The sequence below is a fragment of the Oncorhynchus gorbuscha genome, linkage group LG02, assembly GCF_021184085.1.
Source record: "Oncorhynchus gorbuscha isolate QuinsamMale2020 ecotype Even-year linkage group LG02, OgorEven_v1.0, whole genome shotgun sequence".
NCBI lineage: Eukaryota > Metazoa > Chordata > Actinopteri > Salmoniformes > Salmonidae > Oncorhynchus > Oncorhynchus gorbuscha.
In genome coordinates, this window is record NC_060174.1 from 89,639,851 (window position 1) to 89,661,753 (window position 21,903).

General features: G+C 41.8%; 3 protein-coding genes across 8 annotated transcripts in view; 1 reads left to right on the top strand and 2 right to left on the bottom strand.

Annotated features, from left to right (window-relative positions):
- LOC124012510 (delta-like protein B) overlaps window positions 1-2,691 on the bottom strand; it is a 27,195-nt gene extending 24,504 nt beyond the window's left edge. The window contains exon 1 of the mRNA XM_046326216.1: window positions 1,636-2,691. Within this exon, the coding sequence (XP_046182172.1) occupies window positions 1,636-1,638 (3 nt within the window). The 5' untranslated portion in view covers window positions 1,639-2,691. The remainder of the gene's footprint in view (window positions 1-1,635) is intronic.
- On the top strand, window positions 1,321-8,728 carry adad2 (adenosine deaminase domain containing 2). 4 transcript variants are annotated; one of them, XM_046326238.1, is made up of 10 exons: window positions 1,321-1,374; window positions 1,706-1,771; window positions 2,217-2,696; window positions 3,171-3,311; window positions 3,494-3,644; window positions 3,891-4,058; window positions 7,265-7,479; window positions 7,577-7,814; window positions 8,045-8,177; window positions 8,387-8,728. In XM_046326238.1, exons 3-10 carry the CDS (start codon window positions 2,237-2,239, stop codon window positions 8,495-8,497), a joined length of 1,617 nt encoding a protein of 538 aa, XP_046182194.1. In that variant the 5' UTR covers window positions 1,321-1,374; window positions 1,706-1,771; window positions 2,217-2,236; the 3' UTR covers window positions 8,498-8,728. The 4 variants fall into 4 exon arrangements, with proteins under 4 accessions (XP_046182194.1, XP_046182212.1, XP_046182204.1 ...); XM_046326256.1 differs by lacking the exon at window positions 1,321-1,374 and having other exon boundaries at window positions 1,466-1,771; window positions 3,183-3,311; XM_046326248.1 differs by lacking the exon at window positions 1,321-1,374 and having other exon boundaries at window positions 1,468-1,765.
- Window positions 8,729-17,429: 8,701 nt separating this feature from the next.
- On the bottom strand, window positions 17,430-21,897 carry zgc:153990 (uncharacterized protein LOC768125 homolog). Of its 3 annotated transcripts, none has more exons than XM_046297781.1 (5): window positions 21,748-21,897; window positions 20,683-20,897; window positions 19,918-20,451; window positions 19,743-19,796; window positions 17,430-18,501 (listed from the first exon to the last, which is right to left on the bottom strand). In XM_046297781.1, the coding sequence occupies exons 2-5, from the start codon at window positions 20,807-20,809 to the stop codon at window positions 18,059-18,061; spliced, it is 1,158 nt and encodes a 385-aa protein (XP_046153737.1). In that variant the 5' UTR covers window positions 20,810-20,897; window positions 21,748-21,897; the 3' UTR covers window positions 17,430-18,058. The 3 variants fall into 3 exon arrangements, with proteins under 3 accessions (XP_046153737.1, XP_046153744.1, XP_046153741.1); XM_046297788.1 differs by having other exon boundaries at window positions 20,683-20,894; window positions 21,748-21,874; XM_046297785.1 differs by having other exon boundaries at window positions 21,202-21,854.
- Window positions 21,898-21,903: the final 6 nt, after the last annotated feature.

Genomic DNA, 21,903 nt, shown 5'->3' on the forward strand with positions numbered 1-21,903 from the left:
TTGCATCTTGTACCGGTATAATTTGGTGCAATCCCCCACCTGTCTAAGATCCTCTTGTGGCAGGGAGGAGACTGTGCGCCATGTCTTTTGGGACTGTGCCTTTGCCGGAGTAGTATGGGCTAGGGCACGGGTGTTGTTAGGTTTGGTAAAGGGGGATTTTGTATTGACGTGGGCCAGGTTAGAGAGGGGTGTAGGGAGAGCGAGAGGGACGGATAGGGACAGGTTTCTGCTCTGGCTTCTCATGAGTCTCTTTAAACGGGGGCTGTGGGAAGCAAGGCAGAACATGGTGAACACAGGGAGAGATTGGGGGTGGAAGGGATAGTGAGGAGGGTGGAAGGAGATTTGAGGGGAGGATGAAGAGGGAGGAGAGGAAGTGGGGGCAGCATGCTGCTCGGGAGAGGTGGAAGGGGGGTTTAGGGCTGGGTGTCATTTAGATTTGTAAGAGGATAGATTAGGGACGGGGAGATAGGGAGAGGTATTTTGTAGGGTGACGGTGAGGGAAGATGCTCCCCTGAGGTTTTGTTTGGGGTTTATGTTTAGTTTAATTAGTTTATTTAAAATACCATAATTTGTGTATGTATGTAAATTATGAGTTGTAGAGAATGAATGGTATTGAAGATAAAAAAAAAATCATTAAAAATAAAAAAAACAGACAGGCTGTATTAGGTTCACATTCCGTTTGTTGTTTTGTATTATTTATAGTTATTTTCATGTATCGCTATTCTTTATTAAAGACATGAGTAACCACCACGCTGCATTTCGGTCCGACTCTCTTTCGACAAACGAACGACGTTACAGTCCCCAAGTCCAGAGAAGACTATGGGAGGCGCACAGTACTACATAGAGCCATGACGACATGGAACTCTATTCCACATCAAGTAACTGATGCAAGCAGTAAAATTAGATTTTAAAAAAACATAAAAATACACCTTATGAAACAGCAGGGACTATGAAGCAACACAAACATAGGCACAGACACATGCATACACACACGATAACATGCACGCTATACACACATACATACACATGGATTTAAGTACTGTAGATATGTGCTCGTGATGGAGTAGGGGCCTGAAGGCACAAGTGTGTTGTGAAATCTGTGAATGTATTGTGACGTGCCTTAATTTTGCTGGACCCCAGGAAGAGTAGCTGCTGAATGGGGATCCATAATAAATACAAATATAACCATAATCAATAAATTAACCAATCAATGTATTTGCACCAGCATGCATTTAGATTTTGTACACCACTTGCCTGCAAATTCAAACATGCCAGAGATGCCATTCCATACAGGCCAGCCTAAATGATTGGCATGGGATACATCTTATGTCAGAATTCACAACAAGTAGCAGGTTAGGAGGATTAACGTAATAGGTGAGGAGAATTGGGTTAATGTTAGGAAAATAGTTAAGGTTTGTTAAATTGCAAAACAATTCTACTTGACAAGATGAATGCCATCTAGCAATTACCCAGTTCCACCGCATGCAGGAGCCTACATTTCTAGACAAACAAACACAAAACGAGAAGGAAAAAAAGTAATTGTATTGAACATAGAAACACGTAATTTTCATATGTTGATGGGGTGGAGATGAATATGAAGTAGAATATGACATTTCCCTTTCAACGACGACTCACCATCAAGATTGTAGATGTGGTGTAACGTTAGCTAATCAGGAACACTATTGTTTTATCCCAAACACGTCAGAAGCTTCTGCTCGTGTCCAAATCCATCGAGGGAACGTCAACCTTCAATTGACATTTCGGGGTGACGGTAACAATTAAAGTTTTATGTTCACAACTAGAACCTTTTAATATGAAAGTAACGCTATGTCACTAATTAATTGAAAGATTCACGGTTGCTATGCATTAGGAAGCAAAACAAGGCTTGTTACAACTTGTCATTACAGAACTCTTGTGCATATCACGAAAGTGAGTTTATCCTGCTGGATAAGGTCAGGTGAATCGTTTGGCTTGCAAATTCAGTAGAGAGAACATTTCGACCTATCTTGCTTCACTAACTTAACTCCGTTAACGTTGCTAGTTCGTTTTTTTGATGTGGTTCCTGTAATGTCCAAGGACGATTAATAACAGTTCCGACCTAGCTCACTTTCGTTATATGGGCATTCATCGTGCATTGATCATATATAGGGCTGTAGTCAGAGAAATCCTGTCCTAACTTGGCTGATGTGTTAAGTATTTTTGGCGTTACCTTTCAGTCTACAGCAGGTCTCATACAATGGTGGACCATAACGTTGTGAACAAGCGGCTGCCGAGAATGGCGGCCTCTCTGCTGAAGCGTTTTCCCTCAGAGGGCGAGCCCGGTATGGGGATGCACCACCGGATCAGCAGCAGTGGTGGGGCCATGGGGCGAGATTTCGACTGTGATGTCGATGACCCTCTGGGCTTCGACAAAACCCTATGTATCGATGGTGGTGGTTCCAGGACTCCAAACCTGCTGGGGCCGTTGCTGACAGAAGACTGCATGCCTGTCGAGAGGTCATCTTCCCCCAGGCTCCCTCTGCAGGGCCACAGGTTGATGCCAGCTGACCTGGAGGATTTTAGCGACGACTGTGACGGGTACTCTCTCCCGGGCACACCGCCCCGGTCCGAGGGGGACATCAGCTTCCTCAAACAAGGGGTCCTGGACCAGTTGGACAACCTGGAGAGCAGCCCCAAGAGAGGCAAGCGGGTTGGAGGTGGGTGAGGGGCCAAGTGTCCCTTGTAAAAGAGGTCTTCTGACCTCAATGGGACTTCCTGGATAAATAAAATTGAGGGAACAGGCTACTTTCTCTGTAAAGGCACACATAGTTAAAGAGATACTTCAGGATTTTGGCAATGGGGCCCTTTATCTACTTCCCCATAATCAGATGATAATGATAATTGTGGATACCATTTTTATGTATCAGTGTCCAGTATGAAGGATGTTAGAGGTAGTTGCGCTAACACTGGAAGTCTATGGGTATCTGTATGCTATCAGATACTCTTAGACTTCCAGCGATTGCGCTAACGCCAGTTAGCATTGGCTCGCGAAATCTCTAACTTCCTTCATACTGGACACAGAGACATAAAAATTTTATCCACGAGTTCATCTGACTGTAGTTAAGTAGCTAGATAAAGGAGCCTCGTTGCTAAAAAATCTTTAGAAAGAATTTAATGAACATCTCCTCTAGCTGTGTTTCCAGTGGGTTACACAGACTGGCATAAACATCGAATGGCAGCAGTGTGCAGCGAAAGGTTTGAGCGCCTCCTGAGGGAGTGTCCAGAGTTCCATAGCTGCAAAAGCCACCTGGCTGCCTTTGTCCTAGAGAGAGGTGAGTTCTCCCATACTGCTCACTATAGGTTTAATTCCAGACCCAAAATAAGAATACGCCCCAAAATATGACCCGCTGCATTTTTCACATTGGGTAAAAGTATACTCAGTGTGAAACACTGTTCAGCCTAATCTTACATCAACAGTGTGTGTTTATGGGGTGTATTGTTGGTGTATCCTCAGAGATGATTGACACCGGGGGCCAGTCCTGTGAGCGCTATGAGGTGGTGGCATTGGGCACAGGCCAGTCGAGCTACAGCGGCTGGCTTTGCTTCAGTGGCACCGTGGTGCATGACTGTCATGCCATCGTCATCGCCAGACGGGCTCTCCAAAGGTAGACTACATCCTGGTCATGTTCATTAGGCACCAAATGGAATAAACAAACTAAAACAGGGAGGGATTACCTGGACTTGTCCAATTTGAAACGCTCATTTTTATTTTCCGTTTCCCATTGTGCCCTAATGAACACAACCCTAATAGGATCCCTCTGATAATCCATTGTCTTCTCTTTTTGAGTTCAGCGTTGCCATTATTACTGGATATCAGGAAATAATGTTAATATTCCTTTTTTTATGTACAGGTATTTGTTCAAGCAGCTGCTGCTATTCTTCAGCCACGACCCCAAGCACAAGGAACGCTCCATCTACCAGAGCACTACCGACAGCCACCTGCTCCAGCTCAAGCCCCAGATTTACCTGCACCTCTACGCCAACCAGACCCCGAAAGGCGCCGCTCAGTGCATCCTCATGTAAGTGTGTTGTTCAAGTCAAAGTGTGTGTGTGTATACATTTTTGGGTACTGTATATGTGGGTCTTTCTATAAGCTAGTGTACCAGTGACCATTTCCTACACAGTACAACTTGATACAGCTGCTGATAAAGTCATTTATAATAATCTGCCTTTTTTCAGGTCATTACATTAAGATATGAAGGGGATCATAACTATATTCAATCAAATTCACGAGTTTAACCTGTTATCATGGTTGGTGTCTTGAAAGATTTGTTAAACATTGTGACATAAAACATAACTTTTCTGTCCTTGTGTTTATGGCAGTGTAAGTTGTCCTTATCATATTAGGCATTAATCAGCTAAATTAGACATTGAACTTGAACCTTGTAAGAATCCTGGATCTAGCTGTCAGTTTCTTTTGTATGGAGATCTCAGAAATGCAGTGTAACTACCTAACATGGGGGTAGGCAACCCTGGTCCTGATGTTTTTGGTTTAACAGACCTGGAAGACCAGGTGTATTGAACTTAGGCAATCACTGAACTGATCAATTATCTCAGTCGGTCTGGTGTGGTACCTAGTTGGAACAAAATCCTGTGGCTGTTCAGGAACAGGGTTTCCTTCCCACTGACCTAACATTTTGCGTCTACTTATGTTACGGGGTGAAAACAGTTTTCATGGGCACACAAATACAAAATCGAATGCTTCTAACTGAAAAAGTTACCTTACCTTGATACTTAAATTGATACTGTCATTAACGTGGTTCTTAAATAATTATGCATAATACTTGTTGGATGTGCAGGCACTTGATTCCAGCTGGTTAGTTACGCCTTGATATTTTCACACATCATCTGCTCCAGGAAGGAATTTTCTTAATGACAGTCAAGTGACAAACAGCTGTTGTGATAGCGCATGCGATGCAACAACAGCCTAAGTGCTGGAAAAAAGGTATTCACGAGTAAATGTCCAGAATGTGTATCATGCGTTACTCCGGTGAAGACAGTAGTGATTGGATCCACGTTGATCTATATCCCTAGTGAATTGATGTTGATCATCTGTAGTCTGCTTGATTTACAGCAGGATCTCATTAGATTTAACAGGAAAGCATTAAGGTAACAAATTCATATTTTCATATGTATTTGTGCCTCGGATTGGACAGTCTGCAGTGCTTAATTTTGTAGGATAGGCTATTGCGCAACACCCAATGCGATTCCTATACATTCTTCAGGATATAATGACAACAAATTACATGGCCTAGTGGGCTTATTCACAATATGATCTGGTAATGAAATAACATGACTAATACATGTCTTCCACGTTAGACCTGCAATTTTAAACAATACAAGGGCCTTAAAGTAGCCTACTTGAAAATCAAGTACTGGAATAGGCTGACCCTGAAAATCAGACATTTCCTCAACTTGGTGCGTGAAAAGTCCTTGTTGTTATTGTAGCCAATTTATAAGTTCTCCTGCTCCCTTAATTTTCTATCAGATTTTGTGAGAGATGTGGCTCCTTCACTTCAATTGAAGGGTGGTGCGGTTATTTTGAGGATGACAACTTCTAATGTTGGCGTCAACTTGGCTTTCCAATACAAATCCTTCTATTAAAAAATTAACCTGGGTTTTGGTCACCTTCCCAATATAAAAACAACGATGGTGAGATTAATGCTACTGCTATTCTTGGCTTTATTACTTGTGCCTGCGTTGGCCACATAGGCTAGAGAAAAATCTATTTAGTCAGGCAATGTCCACATTATTCTCATATTTTAGAATGTAATAATAAATTGAATATCAATGTCCTGGCAAAAAAAGTGGTAATGGCCTACTTTTTTTTTTACACTTTGGGGGCGGGGGGGTTCTATATTAGGCCCTATATGTAGAATTTTATATAAATGACACAATTGTATATATTGAGGTCCTTGATAATTAAAATGAAGTTCTTGAAAAAGTCCCTGGAAGTCCTTGCTTCAGAAAGTATTCATATCCATTGACATATTCCCCATGTTGTTACAGCCTGAACTCGATGTATTAAATAAGTTTTTTTTCTCACCCATCTACACACAATACTCCATAATGACAAAGTGAAAACATGTTTTTAGACATTTTTTCAAATGTATTGAAGTGAAATACAGAAATGTATAATTTACATAAATATTCCCACCCATGATTCAATACATGTTACAATCGCCTTTGGCAGCGATTACAGCTGTGAGTCTTTCTGGGTAAGTCTCTTAGAGCTCTGTACACCTGGATTGTACAATATTCATACATTATTCTTTTAAAAGATTGTTCAAGCTCTGTCAATTTGGTTGTTAATCATTGCTAGACAGCCATTTTCAAGACTTGCCATTGATTTTTCAATCTGATTTAATTCAAAACTTTAACTAGGCCACTCAAAAACATTCTATGTTGGTAAGCAACTCCAGTGTATATTTGGCCTGGTGTCAATGTCTGCTTTTTATTTTTACCCATCTACCAATAGGTGATCTTTGCGTGAGATTGGGAAGCATTTGTTTGAATCTGTGTTTGAAATTCACTGCTTGATGGAGGAACTGCACAAATAATTGTATGTGTGGGGTACAGAGATGAGGTAGTCATTCAAAAATCATGTTAAACACTATTATTGCACACAGAGTGAGTCCATGCAACTTATGTTACTTGTTAAGCAAAGTTTTACTCCTGAACTTATTTAGGCTTGCCATAACAGGGGTTGAATACTTATTGACTCAAGATATTTCAGCTTTTCATTTTTAATTACTTTGTAGACATTTCTAAAAACATATTTCCTCTATGACATTAGGGATATTGTTTGTAGGCCAGTGACACACAATGTAAATTTTAATCCATTTTAAATTCAAGCGGTAACACAACAAAATGTGGAAAAAGTCAAGGGGTGTGAATACTTTCTGAAGGCTCTGTTATAGTCCTTGGCCTATATTGTTGGATAGGTGGAGTCATGGGTCAATTTGCATATATTCACTTTTACTTCTCTAAGTATACATGTGGAACTGCATGAAAATAATTTTTTGTTTCAAACCATTTAGAATTTTAAATCCAAATGTCACACGTCGGCCCCATTTATTTATAGGAAGACCTAAGTTGATCGGTACTTGGAGTAATATTATTTGACAATATATCAATTCTCTCTTGATACTCTAATGTATCGATTCCCCCCACCCCCATCTCTTTTAACTATGTCCTGTACATACTCTTATCTGTCTCCCCACAGGAAGTCTCTAAGCAGCAGCTACTCCTCTCTGAAGCTGCAGTGTCACGCCAAGGGCTCCCTGATTCCTGTGGCCTTCCTCCACCCCAGTGTGTGGGGCGCCCGCGTCTGCTGCATGTCTGACAGCGACAAGCTGTGCCGCTGGACTGTCACTGGGATTCAGGGCGCGCTGCTGAGCCACTTCGTCCAACCACTGTACATCACCAGTGTGGTGCTGGGTAAACATTTTGCAACTGAAAAAAGACAATGGCTTTAAAATGTAAAAAAAGACACACAGAAATGAAAAACGTAGATATACTGGTCTCTATTATTCAGGTGACTCCAGCCAGTACTCAGAGAAGGTGTCGGAGACGATCAACAAGCGCCTGGGCGAGGGGGGCTGGGAGGAGCTGCTGGCCCCGCCATTCAGCAGGAAGCGGATTTTCTTCATCAGCAGTGAGGGGGTGGGGCCTCCAATCAGCCCTGCCCACTGCACAGACCTCAGCATCAACTGGTGCCTCGGGGACGCCAGCATCGAGGTCCTAGACAGCACCAATGGCTTCACTGTGGACGGGTATGTCAGAGCAGAGCAGGTCCTGGGATGTTGGTTATATCAGGGCAAAGGACACAGAACTGAGGCCTGTTCAGTAGGGTGCAATCTTACAGAATACATCCCCTTGGCTTGTATATTTACATTCTACTACTTACTAGATATAGATTAGTACTTTAGACATCTGCATTGTGGTGAGTTTTATTTGGTACCTCAGGGATGGTAATGTTTTTAGTCTTCTCTCTGTCCCTCAGTTCCCCGTTTGTGAGTGGCTCTGGCTTCTCCAGCAGGCTGTGCAAGAGGGCCCTCTACAGTAACTTCCGTAAAATTGCAACTCTGGGAGGATACCGCTGCCTACAGGATCTCCCCACGTACCACAGTGCCAAAGTATGTGTGTGTGTGTTAATTGCTAATCATTGAAAATGTAACCTGAATTGTATAAGCTACTCTCAGTTTGAATGAACATATTTATAATTGGCAGGGATGTGTCATTTATCATGTAATGCTGGATTATTTGACTTTTTTTGAAGGTATGAATGTGAGCCATTGATATATGTAGTCTGTGGTGAATGATTTGTGTAACCTTGTTGTTGCAGGTGGAGGCTCACTCCTACCAGAATGCCAAGACCATGGTCAACCAGCAGTTCCTGTCCAACAACGCAGGTCCATGGAACTCTAAACACCTGGTGGACAGCTTCAGTCCCTGAACCCCTCAGAGTGGAGGGTGGCACGGGAGACCATTAGTAAGGGTTTCTTTTAAAGGACAGAAGGGGTTGGAGTCTGTTACTTTCTGCATTAAAGGTATTCCCCCTGAGTTTTCCTATGTTCAAATAAGCAGTATTGCACACTCTGTGTGCCAAGTTTGACAGGTATGTCTCCCCATTCTGTTTTCATCAAGTATTCAATAATGTGCAAAATAAAGAGAACTCTGAAGTTAATCAGATTTAAATCTTGAATTAAAGGTGTTGGCAAAAAGTTGCATTTTTAGGGCTATAACCTAGATGGCTCATATTGTCAGGCTGGTGTGCTATTTTAGCAATGAGCATAATCCTGTAGCCTAATGGATGTAGTAGCATAGTGGCTAGGCTATAGATGGCTGAAGCATGGGGTTGCCCATCTTTATTTGTTTAGGCTACCCCAATGGGCTGATCATTAGCTAGATCAAAATCAAGTGTTCAGAATTTTGGCTTCGATACCAATACCAGCTTAGTGTAATGATACTCCATACCATATCAGTACCACTGTCGGAAAAATGCCTTAGTAAAATATACAGCAGTGTTCCTGTATAAAACATGTGGTCAACTCTATTTGGAGAGCTAGGCCACTGGGTAATGCAGCCTTTTGATCCAGCACTACTCAAACACATCGGAGTACGCTTAACAAGGTTCTGTTGAGTTGTAGAATCTGGTGTGTTGGCGTAGGGCTGGAACAAAAGTCTGCACACCCAGTAACTCTCCTTGGAGGTATTATGCTGTAACATTAGCATACGACAAAAAAGTCTAATAAAATTAATCCCTCTTTCAATGAATAAGGTATAAAATGGCTATACTTCAAAGCAAGGTAGCTAAACAGGAGGACTTGACTGACTTTATCCAGTCCAAAGTAAGACATTAAAATACACAAAACAAAAATAAAAACGCAATATGTAAAGTGTTAGTTTCATGAGCTGAAATAAAATGTCCCATAAATGTTCCATATGCACAAAAAGCTTATTTGTCAAATTCTGTGCACAAATATGTTTACATCCCTGTTGGTGAGAATTTCTCATTTGCCAAGATAATCCATCCACCTAACAGGTGTGCCATATCAAGAAGCTGATTAAATAGCATGATCATTACACTGGTGCACATTGTGCTGGGTAAATTAAAATGTCACGCAATGCCACAAAATTACTTCGGTAAGAGGATGGCAAAGTCACTGTCCGTAATTTTCTGTTTATCGACTCAGCTCTAGTTAGTGTTGTCGTCGATCAAAATGTATAGGCAGGGTTGGGTATGTTTCTTTCTAAATGTAATCCGTTAGTTACCTGTCCGAAATTGTAATCAGTAATGTAACTTTTGGATGACCCAAACTCATTAACGTAATCGGATTACATTCCATTACTTTTAGATTACTTTCCCCTTAAGGGTTATTAGAAGAAGACAAAACTGTATGCTATCAATTGAATGACATCTATTACAGGATAAATCAATGGTGAAATTTACATAGCTGGCCATACACTACCATTCAGAAGTTTGTGGTCACTTAGAAATGTCCTTGTTTTTTAAATGAAAGCACTTTTTTGTCCATTTAAAATAACATCAAATTGATCAGAAATATAGTGTAGACATTGTTAATGTTGTAAATGACTATTGTAGCTGGAAACGGCAGATTATTTTTGTGATTAAAAAAAGAAAATGGAATATCTACCTAGGCGTACAGAGGCCCATTAACAGCAACCATCACTCCTGTGTTCCAATGGCACGTTGTGTTAGCTAATCCAAGTTTATCATTTTAAAAAGCTAATTGATCATTAGAAAACCCTTTTGCAATTATGTTAGAGCTGAAAACTGAAAACTGTTTTCCTGATTTAACGAAGCAATAAAACTGGCCTTTAGACTAGTTGAGTATCTGGAGCATCAGCATTTGTGGGTTTGATTACAGGCTCAAAATGGCCAGAAACTAAGAACTTCGTTTCTGGCAAAATAGCTAGAAACTAAGTGACCCCAAACTTTTGAACAGTAGTGTTTATGGATGTAAAATATTACTTCATGGGTTGGTTTTTATTTATTTAAACTTTTATTTAACTGGGCAAGTCAGTTAATAACAAATTCCTATTTTCAATGACAGCCTACCAAAAGGCAAAAGACCTGCGGGGATGGGATACATTTTAAAATATTTTTTATAAAACACATCACAACAAGAGAGACCAAGCATGGCAACAACACATGACAACACAGCATTGTAGCAACACAACATGACAGCAGCACAAAACATGGTACAAACATTATTGTGCACAGACAACAGCAAAAAGGTAGAGACAACAATGCATCATGCAAAGCAGCCACAACTGTCAGTAAGAGTGTCAATGATTGAGTCTTTGAATTAAGAGATTGAGATAAAACTGTCCAGTGTTTGTTGCAGCTCATTCCAGTCGCTAGCTGCAGCGAACTGAAAAGACGAGCCACCCAGGGATGTGTGTGCTTTGGGGACCTTTAACAGAATGTGACTTGCTGAACGGGTGTTGTATGTGGAGGATGAGGGCTGCAGTTGATATCTCAGATCGGGGGGAGTGGGTCTTGCGACGGGTATACAGAGATGGCCAGTTTACAGAGGAGTATAGCGTGCAGTGATGTCCTATAAGGAGTATTGGTGGCAAATCTGATGGCCAAAAATGGTAGAGAACATCTAGCTGCTCGAGAGCATACCTGCCAATCTATTAATTATGTCTCTGTAATTTAGCATGGGTAGGATGGTCATCTGAATCAGCTTTGATATGTGCTGAGAGAAGGACACTGTACCGTCTAGCAATACTCCTATGTACTTGTATGAGGTGACTACCTCAAGCTCTAAACCCTCAGAGGTAGTAATCACACCTGTGGGGAGAGTGAGTAATGTTTGGTCTGATGCTATGGTCTGATGCTCAGAATTCTAATCATTCCAATAAATGTTATACCCCTTGATCTTCAAGAATAGGACTTGGAAAGATGGAAGTATAGATTAGCCAAATTGTTTTACCTGAGCATGACCCCAAAACTAAGGATTTATTAGCCAGCCCTACACTGTTGTTTATGATTTTGGAGGACTGATTGGGCTCATTGATTCGAGTTGAAAAATAAATAATGCGCTCATGGAATGGCATGCTTTGAGCACTACTGAAAAGTGCTATTTACATGTGAAAAATGAATGCCATATGCTGCATTTGCTATAGGCCTATTATTGACCTTTTTTGTTGGTGACACTTTGATAACTTGACAATATGCAGCTGTTTTAAAGAGCACATTTACAGATGAAACAAAACGGTTGCCCCGCCTCTGTTTTGGTAAAAAGCTGTGGGATGTAACCACTCTCAGATGAATAGACAGAGCCAAGGATGCAAGGACTGACCATCCATGATATTAACATTATTGTTTGAACCATGTTATGAGGCTATACAGTGTTTGTTTACATGTACAATGTTTATAAACATTGAAGAAAAACACACTTATATTTTGGGTTCTCATGGTATGTGACTGACAGTTGAACTAAGCTCATGAGGCATTTAAGTTATATTCTTCAAGAATCAATGGAGATATGTCCAATGGATGTAGCAACTACAGATTGCCCCTTTTTAATTCTATAAAAAGTGTGCAAGTTTGAGCATGTATCCATTAGGCCTATGGATAAATAAATAAATTATCAGCATGAATTAGATTGAGCAATTAAAGCCCCACTTTTATTCCATAGGCTTGGATCCGCACTATGCAGCTGTTGCAAGAGCGCCTTTTTCACTGGCTGTCAGTGAAAAAAACAATGATTGATAGGCAGCTTAAACTTCTTGAATTCAACGATTATTGTTTTGAAATACACATTTAGTTTTGTGAACAGCCATCCACAATCCGTAAAGAGCAAATAGCAAAATGAGAGTAGCAGTGTGATTCACATCAATGCGCATTGTAGAAATAAATCAATTATAAGTGATATCCGTATCGCCGTAGACTACAGGACTACTGTCATTTTTACCAAGCGTTTATTCAAATTGGATCATCTTTGGATGCTGACAGCAATAGCACAATTGGAAGACATAGCTTGGACTAGTCTAAAAAAGTATATTCCTGCTCTCCATCAAACACGTGGTGTATCATCATAGTGGTCCCTGATTTGTGGTCAGACTCGCTCAGGTGGAACAAACTTAAATTTGCTCCTTTTTTCAATGCTGATTTGAATGTCATTCAGAACAGTGTCAAATCGTTGTTTTTTCGCAAACATCCTTTCTGAATTTAAAAGTAATCATCCAGTTTTTCAAAAGTATCTGTAATCTGATTACAAGATTTTTGCTGGTAATGGATTACAGTTACCGTTGTTTTTGTAATCCCTTAAAAGTTTCAGAATGCATGTAATCCTTCCCTCCCCAGCCCTGTATATACAGTGGGGCAAAAAAAGTATTTAGTCAGCCACCAATTGTGCAAGTTCTCCCACTTAAAAAGATGAGAGGCCTGTAATTTTCATCATAGGTACACTTCAACTATGACAGACAAAATGAGGGGAAAAAATCCAGAAAATCACATTGTAGGATTTTTAATTAATTTATTTTCAAATTATGGTGGAAAATAAGTATTTGGTCAATAACAAAAGTTTATCTCAATACTTTGTTATATACCCTTTGTTGGCAATGGGGTTGAGATCTGGAGACTGGCTAGGCCACTCCAGGACCTTGAAATGCTTCTAACGAAGCCACTACTTCATTGCCCGGGCGGTGTGTTTGGGATCATTGTCATGCTGAAAGACCCAGCCACGTTTCATCTTTAATGCCCTTGCTGATGGAAGGCGGTTTTCACTCAAAATCTCACGATACACGGCCCCATTCATTCTTTCCTTTACACGGATTGGTTGTCCTGGTCCCTTTGCAGAAAAACAGCCCCAAAGCATGATGTTTCCACCCCCATGCTTCACAGTAGGTATGGTGTTCTTTGGATGCAACTCAGCATTCTTTGTCCTCCAAACACGACGAGTTGAGTTTTTACCAAAAAGTTATATTTTGGTTTCATCTGACCATATGACATTCTCCCAATATTCTTCTGGATCATCCAAATGCTCTCTAGCAAACTTCAGACGGGCCTGGACATGTACTGGCTTAAGCAGGGGGGCACGTCTGGCACTGCAGGATTTGAGTCCCTGGCGGCGTAGTGTGTTACTGATGGTAGGCTTTGTTACTTTGGTCCCAGCTCTCTGCAGGTCATTCACTAGGTCCCCCCCCCGTGTGGTTCTGGGATTTTTGTGATCATTTTGACCCCACGGGGTGAGATCTTGCGTGGAGCCCCAGATTGAGGGAGATTATCAGTGGTCTTGTATGTCTTCCATTTCCTAATAATTGCTCCCACAGTTGATTTCTTCAAACCAAGCTGCTTACCTATTGCAGATTCAGTCTTCCCAGCCTGGTGCAGGTCTACAATTTTGTTTCTGGTGTCCTTTGACAGCCCTTTGGTCTTGGCCATAGTGGAGTTTGGAGTGTGACTGTTTGAGGTTGTGGACAGGTGTCTTTTATACTGATAACAAGTCCAAACAGGTGCCATTAATACAGGTAATGAGTGGAGGACAGAGGAGCCTCTTAAAGAAGAAGTTACAGGTCTGTGAGAGCCAGAAATCTTGCTTGTTTGTAGGTGACCAAATACTTATTTTCCACCATAATTTGCAAATTAATTCATAAAAAATTCTACAATGTGATTTTCTATATATTTTTTCACATTTTTTCTGTCATAGTTGAAGTGTACCTATGATGAAGATTACAGGCCTCTCATCTTTTTAAGTGGGAGAACTTGCACAATTGGTGGCTGACTAAATACTTTTTTGCCCCACTGTAGGCTACTTTGCCCTCTCCTCTCTCCCAGTGTTGCCAACTCCTCAGTAAGGAAAGTAGCTATTGCCTGTCCTAAAAGTCACTAGAAGTTGTTAAATGACGCCATCACCTAATTTGCATAAATGTCCACGTACATGTAATTGTGATGGACACTGTAGGAGAGAGGAATGGCGTCGTGGGAGAGACAAAAAGTGGGGGAAAACACCCTAAATATGTTTAGAACTACAAATGAGCTTTCTTTTGTCGATTCTTCTTGTTTTTTTTAATGTCACAATTCCAACCCTCCTCATTTATCCAAACTTTGGGACTAGCAAAAGTGACCCAAAAGAGAGACTCTGGCGGACTTACTTTGTTTTTTATTTAATTTATTTGTTTCATTTGGTTTTTAACCTTATGACCACTTAGGAGCCTACAACAAGTCAGAGTAAACAGTAAAACATTTTTAACCATAACTTTAAAACATTTTTTTGTATACAATCTAAATGGACCAAAAAGAAACAATAGAAAAAACTGTCAATGGCAATGTGAGAAAATTATGGTAACTAGTCTGCCCCCCCCCTACACACACACAGGCTGTGCTGGCTCACAGAAAGAGTGGGTCATCGTAATTTTGGTCAAGGCTCTCTATGGCAGGTTCAGCAACTGAGGGAGCTGACTTAAATGAGTAAGCAGCTGATGTGCCAAAAAGCTGCAAAACATTATCAGGCAGCTGGTGCTCATAGCAAGCCTCACCAGACATCTTCAGTCCATATTGAATGTACAGGATGGAGTTAAGAGTCTGCAAGGACATCCGATTTCTAAGTTTGCTTTTTACCACACTCATCTGGCTGAGGACTCTCGACTTCAGCATTTGAGTGTGGCAAGGACAACACAAACACAGCAGCCATGGCAAGTTCTTGAAATGGGTTGATATCAGCATTTACTAAGATGGATGGCAAGCCATTGCTGGACAATCTTGTCTATCTCTGCAGGGGAGTAGCCAAGGAGCTTGGCTATTTTTTATATTTCTCCAGGGCTCTTATTGTGCTTTAGAGTTTCCTCCACATTGAAAACTGACATATACTGCAATGCTTTGATGTTGTCCGGCAGTCTCACTCTCAACTCATTTGTGAAGGAGATGGTGAAGGCTACACACCGCTTTCGTACATTGTTTTCATCCTCAGGCGCAAGGAGCTCAGCTGCCTTTGACTCAAAAAGGTAACCACGGTACAGTTTGGGACTGATGTGTCCATCTATTGGCCCTTTGAGTACATCAACATTTGCCAGTGGATTCAGCACCCTGCTGCTCACAGACTTGATCAGGCTAACCAAGCTGTCAAGTATCTTAAGAGGATCTACTTGCTCTCCCTCAAAAGCCTTGATGGCCAACTGTACCTCACCCAGCACTGACTTCAAAAAAGTCAGATACAATATGTTTTGAGGATTACTGTACATGGAGTATAAATCCTCAGCCATGTAGCAGTGTTCACTGGACTTGGTGACTGTGAAATGCAGCCTCCCACTGGTCCAAAATGCATGAATCACCGGTTCGATGGAGAGCCAACGTGTGGCACACACCTTGGTTCCCTGTAAAGGCTTCTCCCCAAAGTTGATGGTCTCATATATGGCCTTGTAGGCTCCCCTGCGCTTTGGAGACACTGAACCAGTTATAAGTGAATGAATGTAAGCCAGGGCGGGATCGGCCAGCTGCGGCTTCCCACATGTGCGATTCATTTGCAGTCTAGATGCGGAGGGGTTAACATCTCCTGCTCTGACTGCAGCGCGAGGACTGGGCTGCCTGTGAGTGCTTTGGGACGGGGGTGGGGCCCACGGCAGCACTCGCTGCTTGTTGAGAAGAGTAAGAACGATATGTTCTTTCACGTCAGTCTCCAATAACACCAGAAAAAGTCGCTAGAATTGTCGCCAGTCAATTTTTTTGATAATGTGTAGCAAGGGGGGTCTGAATACTTGCTAAATATTGCAACAAAGTCAAAGTTGGCAACACTGCTCTCTCCCTTGGTAACAGTCGCACCCGCACATGACTTGTACACACAGAGGAGCACGTGGTTGGATTTTATGTACAGTAGAATGTCAAAGATACAAACCTAAGAGTTAGACTGACCGGAGTTACGGACTGACCGTTGGAACAGGCAATAACAAAGTAAAGGACTTTTGCCTTTTAAACATGTGCTTAAGACCAGTGTCTGGCTTAAGGATAAAAAAACAAATATGCAATCGAAATTGTCCATATGGATTTTATGTGAATGGCAAATGTGCATAAAGATACTTTTGTATATATAGTTTGTGGACACCCCTTCTTGGTTCGGGCAAGACCAGACCCCTTAGTTCCAGTGAAGGGAAATGTTAACACTACAGCATACGATGACATTCTAGACAATTCTGTGCTTCCAACTTAGTGGCACCAGTTTGGGGAAGGCTCTTTCCTGTTTTAGCATGTTAATGCCCTGTGCACAAAGCAAGGTCCATACAGAAATGGTTTGTCGGGATCGGTGTGAAAACTTGACTGGCCTGCACAGAGCCCTGACCTCAACCCCATCGAACACCTTTGGGATTAATTGGAACGCCGACTGTGAGCCAGGCCTAATCTCCCAACAGTATTCCCTGACCTCACTAATGCTCGTGGCTGAATGAAAGCAAGTCCCCACAGCAATGTTCCAACATCTATTGGAAAGCTTTCCCAGAAGAGTGGAGACTTATAGCAACAAAGGGGGACCAACTCCATATTAATGCCCATGATTTTGGAATGATATGTTCAGGTGTCCACATCATTTTGGTCATGTAGTGTATGTCTCAATATGTCATGGTTTTACTACTATCCATCGAGTTTACAGCGTGCAACATGGTTCAATGTGCCAATAGATGGACACCATTTACTTTTTCCAATTGCCTAAAATTGGCATCATGTATACTGTGCTAATGACTTCACAAAATGTGTAACAGAGTAATGTACAATACAGAAATTTGGGTAAACGAGGCATTTGCCGGCACCTTTATGAACCTACGCTATTGGAAAGTTAGACATTTAAGGGTTCTGAATGACTTGCATTCCCAATGTGTTTGTATCTCCAAGGTCCTACTGTATAATAAGAGCAATTTAAAGTCAGTTTACAGCAGTTATTAATCATATTTATTTACATGTTCTACAATATCTCCGTACAATAGTACATAAGGAGACTACATCAACATAGTAGACAAAAGGAGAATTTGTTTGAAACTGTCTCACATAAAAAAGGAACATACAGAAATCAGTCCATAATCTCAATAAGTATGCACACCTTTACAAATGACGGGGCCTTATCGCTCTAACATGTTTAACAGATAGGACCTGTTTTCAACATGATACAACAGGACACTTTAGGAAACATTACACATTATTACCGCACTCTAAAATTAGGCAAGTTTTAGAATCTCTCTGAGCCTTAAACTAGACTCCATTTTAATGATCTGAAAAATGGGGGAAGAAACAAATAGGCTCTTAATTTGTGCAAGAAACCCCTAATTCTGCTTTGAGTTTCTGTATTTCCCTTGGCGGGATAACACACAGTTCATAATTTAAACATTTACGCAGACAGTAGGGTTACTCCTATAAAATACAGTAACTCGGAACACAACCCACTAAAAATGTCTGGAGTAAATGACTCAATGAAAGAAATGGAACAACCTTGTACCCAGTGTAAAGGAACACACCCGTCCAGCTCCACAGGAGGGGGAAGATAGTGCAGCAACGTCTGGGCTATAGGGCCGGGCGTCCATTGAGCTTGTCATGCATGAGGGCCAGGGCGCCACTGGTGAAGTCTCGGAGTATGTGCATCGTCTCCCTCTGCAGCTGCAGTGACTCGCGCACAAACTCCTGCTGCGTCTCGGCCAGCTGCTGCACCGACTCGGACAGCAGTTCCAAGGAGCGCGACACCGTCTCTAGCGCGGTGTTGGTGGCATGCTGCTCCTGAATGCTCAGCGAGGCACTCTGCAACATGCTCTCCCTGGCGTTCCGAGGTGGCTGGCCTGCTGTAGGTGGTGCGGCAGAGAACGATGAGGGCGAGGGCTGGGTGCCTGTGGAGGGGTGTGGCCCGCCGCCGCTCCCCTGGTTGTCCTCTGTGAGGCTGGACGTCTGTGAGGTAGAAGGGGGCAGCTCGTCCTGACGCTCGTCGTCTGTCTGCCCAAACTGGTTCTCAGTGTCTAGGGAAAGGCAAGAGGTGACACTGAACTTGTGTGCGTGTTTGAGGTTACACATACCACACAGTGATGGGGGGGGGGGGGGGAATCGATAGTTACACATCAGGATATACATTTTTACAATATCGTATTGACACTATCGCAATATTTTTGCTTTATTCATAGCTTGTTCTCCATCTTTTAAAATAGGTTTTCAGAGCTTATTTCCATGACTGATAAACTTAGTTTTCTCATGGCTCTTGTCCCTCTGCAGCAGACATATAATACAGTGCCTTCAGAAAATATTCATGTCCCTCTACTTATTCCACCTGATTATAGCCTGAATTCAAAATGGATAAAATTGTTGTTTTTGTCCTCATCCATCTATACACAATACCCCATGACAAAGCGAGAAAAAAAATATTTTTTTTGCAAATGTATTAAATTAAATACAGAAATAACTCTTAAAAGTATTCACACCCAGACTCAATACGTTAAAGCTGAGTCTTTCTGAGTAAGTAACGGAGCTTTACACACCTGAATTGTACAATATTTGCAAATTATTTTTTTTAATTATTCAAGCTCTGTCAAGGTGGATGTTGATCCTTGCTACAAAGCCATTTAAGTATTGCCATAGATTTAAGCCGATTTAAGTAAACTGTAACTAGGCCTCTCAGGAAGATTCAATGTCATCTTGGTAAGCAACTCCAGTGTATATTTGGCCTTGTGTTTTAGGTTGTCCTGTTGAAAGGTGAATTTGTCTCCCAGTGTCTGTTGGGAAGCAGACAAACAGGTTTTCCTCTAGGATTTTGCCTGTGCTTAGCTCTTCCCTTTTTTTTGTGTTATCCAAAATGATATATATTTTTTTTAAATCCTTAGTCCTTGCCAATGTCAAGCATACCCATAATATGATGCAGCCACCACCATGCTTTAAAATATGAAGTGGTACTCAGTGATGTGTTGTGCCTCAATTGAATCCAATTAAAAATGCAGGCTGTAAATACAATGTGGAAAAAGTCAAGGGGGCCTGAATACTTTCTGAAAGCACTGTATGGTGAGCAGTATGTTTGGAACATCGAATCGTAATACATATCGTATCAGCACCTAAGTATCGTGATATCGTACCGTGAGGTCCCTGGCAATTCCCAGCCCGTATACCACACATCCGGCAGTATTTCACAAGCGTATTTCTAGTACTGCAATACCAGACAAATCGGACCCTATAGACAAATAAACAGAGTTGAATGTTGGGTCAACGCAGTTACCTTCTCCAGTGGGTATCTCGTACTGCATTTCATAAGAGGGATGTGAAGAATCTCCTGCAACAGAAAATCTAATATGTGAATATGCACCCTCGATAAACCCTCACCTTGAAAGTTGTGTGTGTGGTGTATAAATTGAACAACTCAGACCCTTCCAGTTTCAAATTAGATAACTCACTGGACGAGCCACTGTAGGTTGGCATAGAATGGTCATCTTTGGGTTGAACCGGGGGTATGGGTGTGTGGCCAGGGCCTGGCATGGGCATCCCCATGGAAAAGGACATGGGCATTGCCGAGGAAAGTGTGGAGGGTGGTGGCATCGAGACGTCTATTCCTTCATTGGGGTAACTGTGTATCCCCGCCATGTCCTCTTCCTCGTCCTCCTCCTCTGGTCCTTCATCATCATCTCCCTCCTTGAAAGCCCCATAATGGAGACCTGGCACCCGGCTTCGCTTTCCATCCAGCTCCAAAATCTGATGCACAATGTTCTCTGTGGGGCTGAGGTCACGGGACAGCCGCGAGTTGATCCCCTTGAAGTTGGCCCCCGACCGCATGGCGGCCACCTTACGCTTGGTGTCGCACTTGAGGTCGGACCACTTCTTGATGATCTCGATGACCTCACGCTGGCTCTCCCCGATCTCATTCACACTGGCTGTGATCTCTGCCCACACGCGCTTCTTCACATCCGTTGGTACACCGCGGTTAAACTTCCCTGTAAGAGTCAGAGGGACAATTAATAAGAAAAGAGGAGCCGGTACTTGAGCATAAGACAAGAGTTACTGTGCATCTGCAAAATTAAAGCATGACCACGTGTCTATATTCTGAATATAAACACAGGCATGTGCCTGGGTTGACACCCAAATTGGGATAAAGTTTTAAACAAAAAAATGTTTTTTTTATCATCACATCAACATGAAGTGCTGCAGGGTACAGAGGTACATACCGACAACGATGTGCCGATTCTTCTTCACTTCATCTAGGAGGATGTGGACCTCACTGAAGGTAAAGCGAGCTTTTCTCTTTTTGAACCGCGTGACACTGTCCTCATTGAAGAAGTGCGAGGCAGACATCTTCCACAATACCTCTTATCTCTCTGGTCTGCTTCTTTCTCGCTGGTCTCTGCCTTCAGTCCTCCTAGTAGGGATACTACTAGCTCTTCTGGAGCCAAAAATGTAACTCATAATAATACATCACTGGACCTCTATCAAATACCCAACAGTGTACAACTAAAAGTAAACATTTGATACTGAAATCAAATATCAGATTACAAAATAACAATTTGAGTAATTGTTGATTGATAATATAATAAGGTGGATAAGATAAAGAAAATCAGCAAGTGCATCTAAATTCAGCTACAGTAAAGAGTGCCTGCAAATGAGCGTCTGTACTCATTAGCCAGTTAATTGAATTCAATTTGGTTCCCCCAATCACAACATTGCATGACAGAATCATGAATACAAACCTTGCACCCTATAAATTACTTGCACAGCTGTCAAAGTCTAGCGCAATCCCTTTGTTGACCAGTCATCAGCCTGTCTTGCCAAGAAGACAGACGTAACCCGAGTATCATCATCATCATCGTCGTCAGACAGCAGTCAGTGCTCTCTTGATTTAGCTCGGTTTACGGGCTAGACTGCTAGCTAGCTACATTAGTTCACGTTAACTTACCCATACCCCAAAAATGTACTTGTTAGTTAACTAGGATGTTATCTATGCGATAGCGGCGAAACCGGTTAGTAACTGCGATATGGTAACATATTTGCACTTTTTAAAAACACAATGCCTTCATCATCGAAATTGCCGTTACTGCTCATTGTTCACATTTTGGGCGTTTTTTTTCGTGAACAAGTAAGCTAGCTAGCTAATGTTAGCTAGTCACGTCTTAACAAGATTGTAGCTAGCAAACGTTTGCGCACGCAATGTCGCCTCTTCATTCATTTTACGAGACTGAAAAATAACACCAAAATAGGCTAGATATTTGTAATATTGTTTTGCATTACAGTTTTACCTTTGAGGGAAAGAAAGGTTGTGATTTCTGCGATTAGTCCGAAAACTTCGTAGTTAGCTAGCCACAGTCCGATGTCTCGCGCTAGTTTGTACGCAAGCTCAGTACGTGTTTTTTTCTGGAATGAGAAGTCCTGCGACTGACCACAATGCGTGAGCT